This window comes from Octopus bimaculoides, chromosome 15 (assembly GCF_046866305.1).
Source record: "Octopus bimaculoides isolate indiv1 chromosome 15, ASM4686630v1, whole genome shotgun sequence".
NCBI classification, from domain to species: domain Eukaryota; kingdom Metazoa; phylum Mollusca; class Cephalopoda; order Octopoda; family Octopodidae; genus Octopus; species Octopus bimaculoides.
In genome coordinates this window covers 42,079,462-42,091,961 of record NC_142942.1, presented here as the reverse complement: position 1 = coordinate 42,091,961, position 12,500 = coordinate 42,079,462, and the positions used below count along the sequence as shown (strand labels likewise).

The following is a 12,500-nucleotide window of genomic DNA, read 5'->3' as shown; positions in this document are numbered from 1 at the left end:
ATAATATGCTGAACCCAACTACTTGCAGACGGTGTATCCCGTTGAATTCATTAATTTAATTCATAGCAAAAGTGACAAAAAAAGGAAGAAAAGAAAAAGAAAGAAAGAACCAAAGCACAGGTGTCCATGGCAGACTATGTTATTTTGCCAACATGGTTTACATATAGAAGTACAAAGTACATAAGGAATTAGAGGATGAACAGAAGTTTAATCTTACAGCTGTTTCGGCCTAGTTTTAGCAAGCCCCATTCTATCCGAATATTCCTTTCCGGAGTGAAAATTAAAAACAGAACTTAAATTAATTTATGCTTGATATATTCTCTCACCTCTGCCACTATCTGGCATATACAGGTGCTTACACTTATCAAGTATTCCCTCTAAACTTACAGTACCTATGTATATATGGGAGAATTTACGAAAAAAACAACAGACGAAGACAGGTGGTGTAAACAACAAATGGAGGTATTAGCATAACGCACAGGAATAGAGAAAGTCTAACGTTTCGAGCCTACGCACTTCAACTGAAAGGAACACAGAAAGAAACAAGGAGAGAAAAAATATATAAATGTAGTGGTCAGTGATCTACACACATACATAAGGATAAGCATATTAAAACGGGCCCATGGGAAAACTCATTTAAATACTACATTAATCAGCCAAAGGTTACAATAGAATGCACTTGCCCAAGATGCCACACACACTGAGACAGAACCCACAACTGCATAATTACAAAAGCAAATTCTGTATCTATCCACAGAACAATGTCTGCACCTAGGGTAGTCTTCTAACCTGGTTCTTACTTAAAATTTCTTTCTAAAGAGTCAGTGCTTTGATGACAACTGAAATATTTGCCTGTGGTTAACGAGGACAGCTAAGGATTGTGTTGTAGTTATAACGATGATGATGAAAGGTCACACTAAGTAAATTCATCGAAGATTATGAGGCCAGGCAAGTGTAGCAACTTACTGATACTATTACTACTACACTAGTTTCACTACAACCAAAGGCAGCACTGAAACGCAAAGAAATATTATATATTTCTATAAACTCTGTGGGTTAACAAGGCTACCAATGGTTTCATGTGAAGTTGCCTTCACAATTGTTCAAACTTTGTTCATCCACAAATAAAGAATATTTATTCACCAATGCGGTGCTTGAGTACTCATTCTTATTGTTCAATATTTGCATAAATTTTTATGAATATATACAATTGCATATAAATACTTACTGTTAACTGATGTATGAGGAGGTCTACGAGAATACCAATCTTATTACTAAACAACATATAGTGACAGTTATCATAACATCCCTTGCACACTTGTCTGAACACAGAGCATGACAAAACCAAAGACCTGCAAAGAAATGATAAAATACAATTTAGCAGATTAAAGTTGAAATTTTCAGGTACAAAAAGTTAAATTCTGATATACGTAGAAAGTTTTAGGTTTGCAATGAAAGAGTTACAATATTGTCTGAGAGAAAATTTAAAGCCGATCTGGGGACACAACCTACTTGAGCGGAATAACTGAAGTTGCATTTGATGGTCCATCCATGAGAATAAGTAAGCGACTCAGTGTTGTCAGTCCTCCCAGAATACGAAAACTGAATTGGTCATCATTTGGGAGCTGAAAAAAAGTGAAGAAAAGAAAATAAAAGAAACGGTAAAATATTGAGGAATTTCGGACATTGAACAAGGTGGGTGTGGGCGCTGGGGTAAAAGTGAATGATGGGGGGTGACAGTTTAATTCTTCAACAAATAGATGCATGTGATGTGTGTTTGTACAGATACGTACATATTTTTGCATGCAGCACATGCATATATATTTGCATATACACACATCCTACTATAAGCACAAACCCTGAAATTATTTTTTGGGTGTGGAGCTACTCGATAACATTGACCCCTAAAAGATGAATGACAACATCGACCTCGGCAGAATTTGAACACAAAACGGCTGCAAGAAATACTGCGAAGCATTTTGTCAGCTGTGTTAATGATGCTACGAGCTCGCCTGATTGATTGATCGATCGATCGATACATACATACATAAGTGCGGGTGTGTGTAATATGGGGAAATCGGTTTATTATAATCACACACACACACACTCATCTGGAAGTCAAAATTTCAATCCGCAACTGAGCAGAAGCTGCCTATTGTAATCGCTGATAATTTCATCAAAATTAGTGACTCTAAGGCGCTCTATTTACATAAACTGCAAGTCGTTTAATGTTATCGAAAACAATCACCGACTTCGTCCAAAAGCGAAAAGAAGATAGCTTTAAATCTCGAGAAAGATAACTCTGTCATAAAACTACGGAGTAGCCTCCCTTGCAATATTTTCATTTTTGTAAATTACATAAAGTATATTTCCTGACACTAGCATGTGGAAGCAACGAGTTACTGCGTATCCTATACCATACTGACCGTTAGCGTTAAGGCTCGTGTTACATGAAATACATCATATAATATACTAGCAATGCACCCCGGCGTTGCCCGGGCTTAGGTCTACTTTGCCTTTCAGGGTAAATAAAATGCTTAACAAAATTTCATCAGTCTTTGTTCTGAGTTCAAATGCTGCTGAGGTTAACTTTGTCTTTCATCCTTTCAAGGTCGATAAAATAAGTACCAGCTAAATACTGGGGTCGATGCAATCGACTAATCCCCTCCCCCGAAATTGCTGGCCTTGTGCCAAAATTCGATATTATTATTATTATGAGATGCACCATTTTGAGCGTGGCCGTTGCCAGTACCGCCTGACTGGCTCCTGTAGGATTTTCGAGCGAGATCGTTGCCAGTGCCCCTGGACTGGCTTGTGCGGGTGGCACATAAAAGACACCATTTCGAGCGTGGCCGTTTTCGTGCGGGTGACACGTAAAAGCACCCACTACACTCTCTGAGTGGTTGGCATTAGGAAGGGCATCCAGCTGTAGAAACTCTGCCAAATCAGACTGGAGCCTGGTGTTGCCATCCGGTTTCACCAGTCCTCAGTCAAATCGTCCAACCCATGCTAGCATGGAAAGTGGACGTTAAACGATGATGATGATTATTATTATTTACTGGATCTGGAGGAAAGGGCAATATCCAAAGCCTTTCCAGGCCAATGTAGACCTATTTGGTGCTTTTAATGCTCCTCTTGAATCTTAGTAAGTCAAAACCAATGGGCAAGACATGTGCAGGGGAAGAAATTCCAGAGGAGTGACACTCTGGGGAAGAAGGATTGGATGTAATGATTCGAGTGTGAGGTTACATCACAGGGGTGATGAGAGGCAAGCGGCACGAACCCAGTTCAGCCAGTACCGAGGATTGCAATATGTATTTACGTAGTTCAGATTATATATATATATTATTATATCAAAGTGTGACAAGTTTGAGCACAAAAATGTAATGAGAAAGTTTAAGTTTTGGTACCAAAACACATAAACAAATGCTGTATTCACTCACACACATGTAGAAAGCCTCATTTTGCAGCAAGAAAATTGCTTATCTTCTTTCATAGCAATACCTGCTCAGACAGCCATTTAAAAAATATGGTGAATATCTCAGTGAACACCTGCTAAATAATACAGAATAACTATGTGTGTGTGTGTGTGTGATTACTAGATCGTGGGTTCAATTCCCAGACCGGGTGATACCTGTTCATGAGCAAAACGCTTCGGTCTTCATTGCTTCAGTTCACTCAGCTGTAAATGGATAACCCTGCGACAGACTAACCTTTCAATCAGACTAACCAGCAAGGTGGCATCATTCAAACGCTAAAACGTGAAGCGCATCATAACCAGTGATATATAACCTCATCCAATAATTTGGTCAATGTTGTTATACAGGCTGTCCACAAAATCTGGGTACATGGGGATTAACAAATACTTTAAGAAGGTACTGGCAATGGCCACGCTCTTATATTTAATTGTTTATGTTATGATTTTATTTACTCCATGTACCCACATGGGGATTAACTTTAAGAAATTATTATTTCTTATATTTAATTGTTTATGTAATGATTTTATTTACTCCACGTACCCACATGGGGATTAACACATACTTTAAGAAATTATTATTTCTTCTATCTAATTGTTTATGTAATGATTTTATTTATTCCACGTACCCACATGGGGATTAACACATACTTTAAGAAATTATTATTTCTTATATTTAATTGTTTATGCTATGATTTTATTTACTCCATGTACCCACATGGGGATTAACACATACTTTAAGAAATTATTATTTCTTATATTTAATTGTTTATGTTATAATTTTATTTACTCCATGTACCCAGACTTTGTGGACACCCTGTATAATTACACACACACACACACACACACACACACACACACACACACAAATATAAGTCAGAAATAAAATAGAATCAAAGAAATTAGTACCTTCTTATCGAAGATTCTGCTGACTTCATTCAGTGCCCTGTCTAAGGCAGATACACGGTTCTGAGGCCAAGGACCATTATCACAGTTCTGCAGATACTTATTTACGTCTTTGATGGATTTTTGCAACCTGGAAGTATAAGAAGGCATTTAGGTGGATATAAATAATATCAAGTGGTCACATATATCTATGTGAACAAGGTGTTTAAGGGAGACGAAAGAGAGAGAGAGAGGAAGACAGAATAACAGTCAGGTGAGAGAGTGTGTGTGTGTGTAAGACAAAGGAAGAAGAGAGAAAAAGCACACAATGATATGCAAATGTGTATTCATGTGTGTGTGTGTGAGGAGAGAGAGAGGACGGAATGTGTGTGTGTGAGAGAGAGAGGGAGGGAATGTATGAGAGAAAGAGAGAGAGAGAGAGAGATGTAGAAGAGAAGAAAGATTCCTTACTTGGCTTTGTGTTCAGATTCAGCAATCTGAGTTTTCCCAGAAAGAGAATTCTCATATTCAACTCCTCTGTGGAGACAAAAAAATAAAATAACAGTTCTTCAAGAGACAGTTTTGTTGTTTATTAAACACACATATACACACACACACAATCTGAAACACATACAAGCACACACACACACGCAAAATCCTAAACACACACATCATCATCATTTAACGTCCGCTTTCCATGCTAGCATGGTTTGGACGATTCGACTGGGGACTGGCAAACAAGATGGCTACACCAGACTCCAGTCTGATTTGGCATGGTTTTCTACAGCTGGATGCCCTTCCTAACGCCAATCACTCCAAGAGTGTAGTGGGCACTTTTACGTGCCACCGGCATGAAGGCCATTCAGGAGGTACTGGCAACGGCCACGCTCAAATGGTGTTTTTACACATACAAACGCACACACATACACACAATTTGAAACGCATACAAACACACACAATGTGTAACACATCCAAAGTTGGTTCTCCAAACATTAAAAGTAAAATAATCACACCAAAAGAAGAAGCCCCAATGTGATAGCTCAACCTGCTAGAAATAGCAGCCAAATCACTCACTTTGTCTCATATATTCTACCATTTAAAAAGAAAGCAGATAATGCAGTATGTGTGAAAAGAAGATGAGACAGTCAACTGAGGCTATCATTACCAACCTTAACCAATTCATAATTTACATCTTTTACTTGCTCCAGTCATTAGACTGTGGCCATGCTGGGCACTGCCTTGAAGGATTTATAGCCAAAAGAGTTAACCTCAATACATATTTATTTAAGCCTGGTACTTATTCTATCAGTCTCTTTTGCTGACCCACTACGTTACAGTGATGTAAACACACCAACACTGGTTGCCAAGCAGTGAAGGGGGGGAAAAACACAAACACACACACATATCAGAACAAGTGAAATCTACAAACTGTCTACTACTACTACTACTGGCAGAATTTGTACTCAATTTAAAGACAAACAAAACGCTGCTAAGCGTTTTGCCTGGTGGGCTAACAATTCAGGCAGCTCGCCACCTTAATAATAATAATAATAATAATAATAATAATAATCCTTTGTGCTGGAAGCACAAGGGCTCAAATTTTGGAGAAGGGATTAAGTCGATTACATCGATCCCAATGCGTAACTGGTACTTATTTAATCAACCTCGAAAGGATGAAAGGCAAAGTCGACCTCGGTGGAAATTGAACCCAGTACACAACCGCAGACGAAATACCGCTGAGCATTTCGCCCGGCGTGCTAACTGCCTTTCATAATAATAATAATAATAATAATAATAATCACTAACCTTAGCATCATTCGTTGACGCAGTTTCTTACAGCGCTTCTTTAGGGCTTTCTGCCTTTCCCTCTCTGAGGCTATTACAGGGTGGGTGCTGGCATCAGGGGCATCAATGATATGTTTCAGGTTAAAGGTTTCCTGCAGGAGAGAAAATTTCATTGTCACTATCCTCCTCCTCATCATCATCATTATAAACAACATCCCTTCCTCATTACAATCATCGAACATCGTCATCACAACCATCAACAACATCACAACCACCGCAACCCAATAACATTGTTATCAAGATCATAACCAACATCATCATCATCATTGCCACCACAACCATCATCATCACCACCACCACAATTATCACAGTCATCACTGGAAGCCTGTTAACCAACCGGTTTCCAATAATGATGGTGGTTGTGGTGCTGACATTGGTTATGCTGCTGGTGCTGATTCCCAATGATGCAACATGTAAACAATAAAACAACAAGTGGACATCTTTGTTACAAATCTGAGACTTGACTAAAACAAAACACTTACTATATCTTGTTTGGAGACCAATTCTTTTGACATAGTTTGTAACATGGTTTCTTTATGTTTCTTGCCTCGCAAATGGCTCAGAAGATGGACTTCTGAGAGAATCTGAAATGAAATTAAAAAAGAAAAAAACAACCGTAAATACAAAACTCACATGAAGACTTATTCTCCAAAATTTGAGCAAATATTTGGTTCTTCAAACTAAACAAAGTAAGCATAGTTTAACTTATACAAGTTAACCCTTTAGAGTTTATACCGGCCATATTCGGTCTGAATATTCTATATGTTTTGTGTTCAAACTGACTGGATCCTGACTCTCACACTTACCCTACAATGTCATTTTCAAGATAAACAAACAATCACATGATCAAAATTTTGAAGCTGTGAGATATTGCAGGATTAATTCAAAACAATGTAAGTATAAATGGCGGTGCCCCAGAATGGTCACAGTCCTTGGACTGAAACTTAACAAAGAAAAAATAAATAAAATAAGCATTATGTGTGACAGAGCAATCTAAATGTTAAAAGGTTAATAAATCATCATCATCGTTTAACACTTGCTTTCCATGCTGACATGAGTTGGATGGTTTGACATGGTGCTGGCTAGCAGGGAGCTGTCCAGACTCCAGCTGTCTGTTGAGGCATGGTTTCTACAGCTGGATGCCCTTCCTAATGTAATGCCCTGTTAAACAAAATAGGGACTTTGAAAGAAGTCTCTATAAAACTAAATTTTAAAAATCAAACAGGTACGGAGGCCCACTAGAATAAAATGGTAATCAAAGAGGTGTGCAGATAAAAAAAAATGGTTGAGAACTGCTGCTCTAAATGAAGTACACTTCACATTTTTCTCAATTATATTAGAGTATAAGTGGCTGGAGGTCATGTCCACTGCATGAAGACTATTAGAGAGCCAGGTCAGATCATTATAACCAACATCATCATTGCTCTCGACTGATTCTGCTGTACCCATGGTGGCTAAAAGAGGTACCATATTTTACAGACATGTACCTCCTGTTATAAATAACATACCCAATAATTACTAATGACTAAATGACACCTGTCTTCAGAACTGGGCATTCTTCTCGAATTCTTTAGTATGCCACACAAGGATTCCACAAACCAAAACTTACCAAAACATTACAGACTTTGCACAATTTCTTCTGGTCATATGGGGTAAGCTGTGGTGCTTCATTGTGGTCTTCAGTCGAGTGCCGCAATACACTCATCTCAAAAGCTTTCTCTCGTATTTGTTGAAGAATTTCCTGATGGCGCTGTGTACTTTCGTCTTGCTGTAAGAATCAATGACAATTCAGAAAACATTAGGAAACAAAACAAAAAAAGAAAGTGGATGTTTGCTGTTTCAGGTTTGCTATTTGGTTGATTAGTTAAGGTTTTGGGAATGCTGACCCACCTATGTGTATGTGTATGCATACATACAGAATAGGTTAACAGTTTTACCGTAACAATTTCTAACTTAACTGTTTCAACATCTTAACTAACCAAATAAGTGTATAGCTTTATATATATGTGTGTGTGTGTGTGTGTGTGTATACAGGAGTGGCTGTGTGGTAAGTAGGTTGCTTACCAATCACATGGTTCCAGGTTCAGTCCCACTGCATGGCACCTTGAGCAAGCATCTACTATAGACTCGGGCCAACCAAAGCCTTGCGAGTGAATTTGGTAGATGGAAACTGAAAGAAGCCCATCGTGTGTATATAGACATATATATATGTTTGTGTGTCTGTGTTTGTCCCCCTACCATCGCTTGACAACCGATGTTGGTGTGTTTACGTCCCTCTGTAACTTAGCAGTTCGGCCTAAGAGACCGATAGAAAAAATACTAGGCTAACAAAGCATATGTCCTGGGGTCGATTTGTTTGACTAAAGGCAGTGCTCCTGCATGGCCACAGTCAAATGACTGAAACAAATAAAAAAGTATATATATATATGTGCGAGTTTAGAGGGATACATTATCCAGGTGGATACTGTGGTAGCTCTGTTCGCTTCAAGCCAAGCTGGTTGAAAGATGCTGAATGAAGCTGCACAGAAAATTATGCCCAGTTGCGTATGCAACTGCCCACACTTTGTACAGTGGAAATGCATGAGTCATCGTAACCATAACAATATATGGTATGACATTGTAAAATTAAAAGGAAATAAATTCTCAGGATGTACCAGTCTCCATATTCTCTATCGTTATAATTTTTGCTTTTGTGTGTATATATATATATATATATATATATATATATATATATATATCATCGTTTAACATCTGTCTTCCCTGCATGCATGGGTAGGACGATTGACAGGAGGTGGCCAGGTAGTAGACTACTCCAGGTTATCGTGTCTGTTTTGGCAGGTTTTTTTACGACTGGATGCTCTTCTTAACACCAACATACATACAAAGACTAGTATTTCTGGTACTATTTTAATAAATTCCAGACTTTGTTTTAAAACAAACTTACTCTGTAAATAATATACTTAACCAGGAATTTCAGCTTAGACATATGATATTCTCATTTAAAATAAAACTACATACATACAGTTGATAGCGAGAATATGCAACTGAGCATAATGAAGTTGCATCCTGGATTATAACGTGTGTGTGTGTGTGTGTGTACATACACACACATTGCTCCCACCTATTTTCTCCATCTTAAACGACAGGGTAATGTGAGTGCCTCTATATACATGGTCTATTAATTTGCTAAAAATAGCAGCTGAGTATCTCTCAAATCACACCCAACCATCTAAATCAAAGAACACACTAGATAATCTGGTCCCAGATGAACAAAAGACATTTTCTATTTTTGGTGAAACAGTTGTGTGTTGGCATCAAATCATTGGTGCTGAGCTAAAATTTCCTTGTTTCACTAATGTAAAACAGTTGCATAGAAAATAAGCCGAGGCAAAGAGAAGAAAGTAAGGGAGGCAACTCAGACACTAACTTTGATCTGGATTTATATCTGGATGTAGAAAATCTAAGAGCAGAGCCAAGACAGAGAAAAATCTTGACATTGGCACCAAAATACTTTCGCTTCACAGGAAAATTAAGAACTCAAAGGAAACAGTGAATCTTTGAATAAGACAATGAAATAGTTTTATTGTATTTATCAAACATCAACAGACAAAAGAGGTAAAGACAATTATGGAGGATAGCTTAGGGGCTGAGCTCCCAACAAACTGGTATTTTATGTATAATGGTTGCTGTTTAGCCCCAGGTCAGACATGATCAAGCCTTCTTATAATCAAAGACTTTCCAACCATGACTCTCTTGTAATATATTTGGAACCACATTTTTCAATGGTGTCTTTTCAGTAGGACACACTGTCAAGTGTGACTTGAGGGAGATTTGGCTGCTAAGTCTAGTAGGCTGAGAGGCTGCATAATGGTCCCATCGCTGGTCCACTGGTCTTGTAATCCACAATTCTGCATCTAAATTCTATAGAATAACGACAGATTGCACAATAGTATTTAATGTGATTATATCCAGGTGATTAGAGGGCAATATCCAGGTGATTATATTATCCAAGTGATTACAGGGCAATAATTACTGATACCATAATAGAATTCAAACTTGGCAGCAGATTTAGAAATGTCTTTAGTGAGAAACTTCCAGGAAGTTAGGAATACCCTATCACCATCATCATCAACATCATTTAACGTCCATTGTCCATGCTGGCATGGGTTGGACAGTTTGATCAAACCTGGCATGCTGGAAGGCTACACCAGACTCCAGTCTGATTTGGCATGGTTTCTAAGGCTGGATGCCCTTCCTAATGCCAACCACTCCAAGAGTGGTAATACCTATGTAATAGCTATAATATCAATAATAGATATAAACTTATGTAACACCTATAATATAGGTTTCAAATTTTGGCACAAGGCCAGCAATTTGAGGAAAGGGCACAAGTTGAATATATCAACCCCAGTGCTAAACTGGTACTTATTTTACTGACCCTGAAAGGACGAAAAGCTAAGTGGACCTCAGCAGAATTTGAACTCGGAACATAAAGACAGACGAAATGCCACTAAGCACTTTTCCCAGTGTGCTAACGATTCTGCCAGCTCGAAGCCTTAAGAATAATAATATTGATTTCAAATTCTGGCACAAGACCAGCAATTACATCGACCCCGCCACTACTGTTTAATTGGTACTTATTTTATCGACCCCAAAAGGATGAAAGACAAAGCTGACCTCAGTAGAGTTCGAACTCAGAAAGTAAAGACAAACAAAATATCATTAAGCACTTCGCCTAGCATGCTAACAATTCTATCAGCTTGCCACCTTAAATACCTGTAATATAATATCTGTAATACCTCTAAAGGGTGACCCCCTTTGGTCATGAATGACCATGGGATTGCATTTAGAAAGTTCCCCTCTGAGGCACAAGTCCAGGCAAGGTTGTTTATGGAAGACCAGCAGTCACCCATGCATACCAGCCTCCTCTCTCCACACCACCGATGTTATCCAAGGGAAAGGCAAAGAGCCTGATACAGCTTGGCACCAGTGATGTCGCAACTCATTTCTACAGCTGAGTGAACTGGAGGAACATGAAATAAAGTGTCTTGCTCAAGAACACAGCATGCATCCCGGTCTGGGAATTGAACTCACAACCTCAAGATCGTAAGCTCGACGCGCTAACCACTGAGCCATGCGCCTTCACATTTGTGAATACCTCTATAATATCGTATATAACAAACACCCACATAAAATCAATAAGTTTACAGTTCATCAGATGACATAAAATCAGATTTCATTTAGAATCTCTTCACTCACTTTCTGTTGAATTTTCTTCTGTAATTCTTGGATCTGAGCTTGCTGCTGGGCATTTAAAGCAGCCAATCTTTCTTCACGTTCTCTGAAAATAGAAGTGGAATTCAGTTGCGACATGTTTCAAGTTGGTAAAAGTTTACTTACATGAAGCATTCTGTAGATGAAAGAAACTGTCTACCATGTAAGAAGGTATATTATATTACACGCTAATCATTCTACATTCCTACATGTTCATTACTCTGAAAAAGCCTGCTTCCTAACCTCCCAGGAATCCAAAACTGAAGAACTGGAGGAAAATATCTTGGCTTCAGAGACACAACTAAACATCTGTAGTGTACACACGCACACACACACACACACACACACACACACACGTTTGTGTGATAGGAGGAGATAGTTGTGTCGTTAACATTTCCGCTTCCCATCTACATGGATGTCGGTTCAGTCCCACTGCATAGCAACTTGGACAAGTGTCTTCTACTATAGCCCTGGGTCAACCAAAGCCTTGTGAATGGATTTGGTAGACAGAAACTGAAAGAAGCATATCACCAACATATATCATTTATGTATGTATATATATGTATGTACATTAGTGAAGTGTAACTGTATGTTTGTGGGACTGAACTTGAAGCCACATGGTGAAGCAACTGACTTCTCCGCCTTTCTATGTTGTAGATATTATTTTCAAAAGTCTCATGGATCAACAACTGACAAAAATCAAAATAAGACAACAGCACTCACCGCTCTTTGGCCCGTAGAACCTCCAGTCGTTCCTTTTCTTTTTCTTGCAGTTGTTGGATAACCCTGGCATCACGTTGCTTCCTCTTTTCCTGCATCTCATGGAGACGCTTCTTACGATCAGCTTCCAGAGCTTTCCGTCGTTCCTGTCAAAAGGACATAAACAGGGAATCAGGACCTGGTTTTTCAGCATCAACATATGATGAAGCGAAACAATGGTTCCGTTGAAATGTGAATGTTGGTCCTTGATATCATGAATCTACATTCACATCACAACTGAACATGTATGAAGAAGGCAGGG

General features: G+C 38.6%; 1 protein-coding gene across 6 annotated transcripts in view; it reads right to left on the bottom strand.

The window, feature by feature from the left end:
* LOC106884496 (S phase cyclin A-associated protein in the endoplasmic reticulum) overlaps window positions 1-12,500 on the bottom strand; it is a 277,529-nt gene that overhangs the window by 161,184 nt on the left and 103,845 nt on the right. For all 6 annotated transcript variants that reach the window (XM_089363778.1, XM_089363782.1, XM_089363777.1 and 3 more), the window contains exons 15-23: window positions 12,203-12,345; window positions 11,465-11,546; window positions 7,815-7,973; window positions 6,688-6,789; window positions 6,167-6,297; window positions 4,832-4,897; window positions 4,385-4,511; window positions 1,513-1,625; window positions 1,229-1,352 (exon numbers count right to left, since the gene is read on the bottom strand). In XM_089363778.1, the coding sequence (XP_089219904.1) occupies window positions 1,229-1,352; window positions 1,513-1,625; window positions 4,385-4,511; window positions 4,832-4,897; window positions 6,167-6,297; window positions 6,688-6,789; window positions 7,815-7,973; window positions 11,465-11,546; window positions 12,203-12,345 (1,047 nt within the window). The remainder of the gene's footprint in view (window positions 1-1,228; window positions 1,353-1,512; window positions 1,626-4,384; window positions 4,512-4,831; window positions 4,898-6,166; window positions 6,298-6,687; window positions 6,790-7,814; window positions 7,974-11,464; window positions 11,547-12,202; window positions 12,346-12,500) is intronic.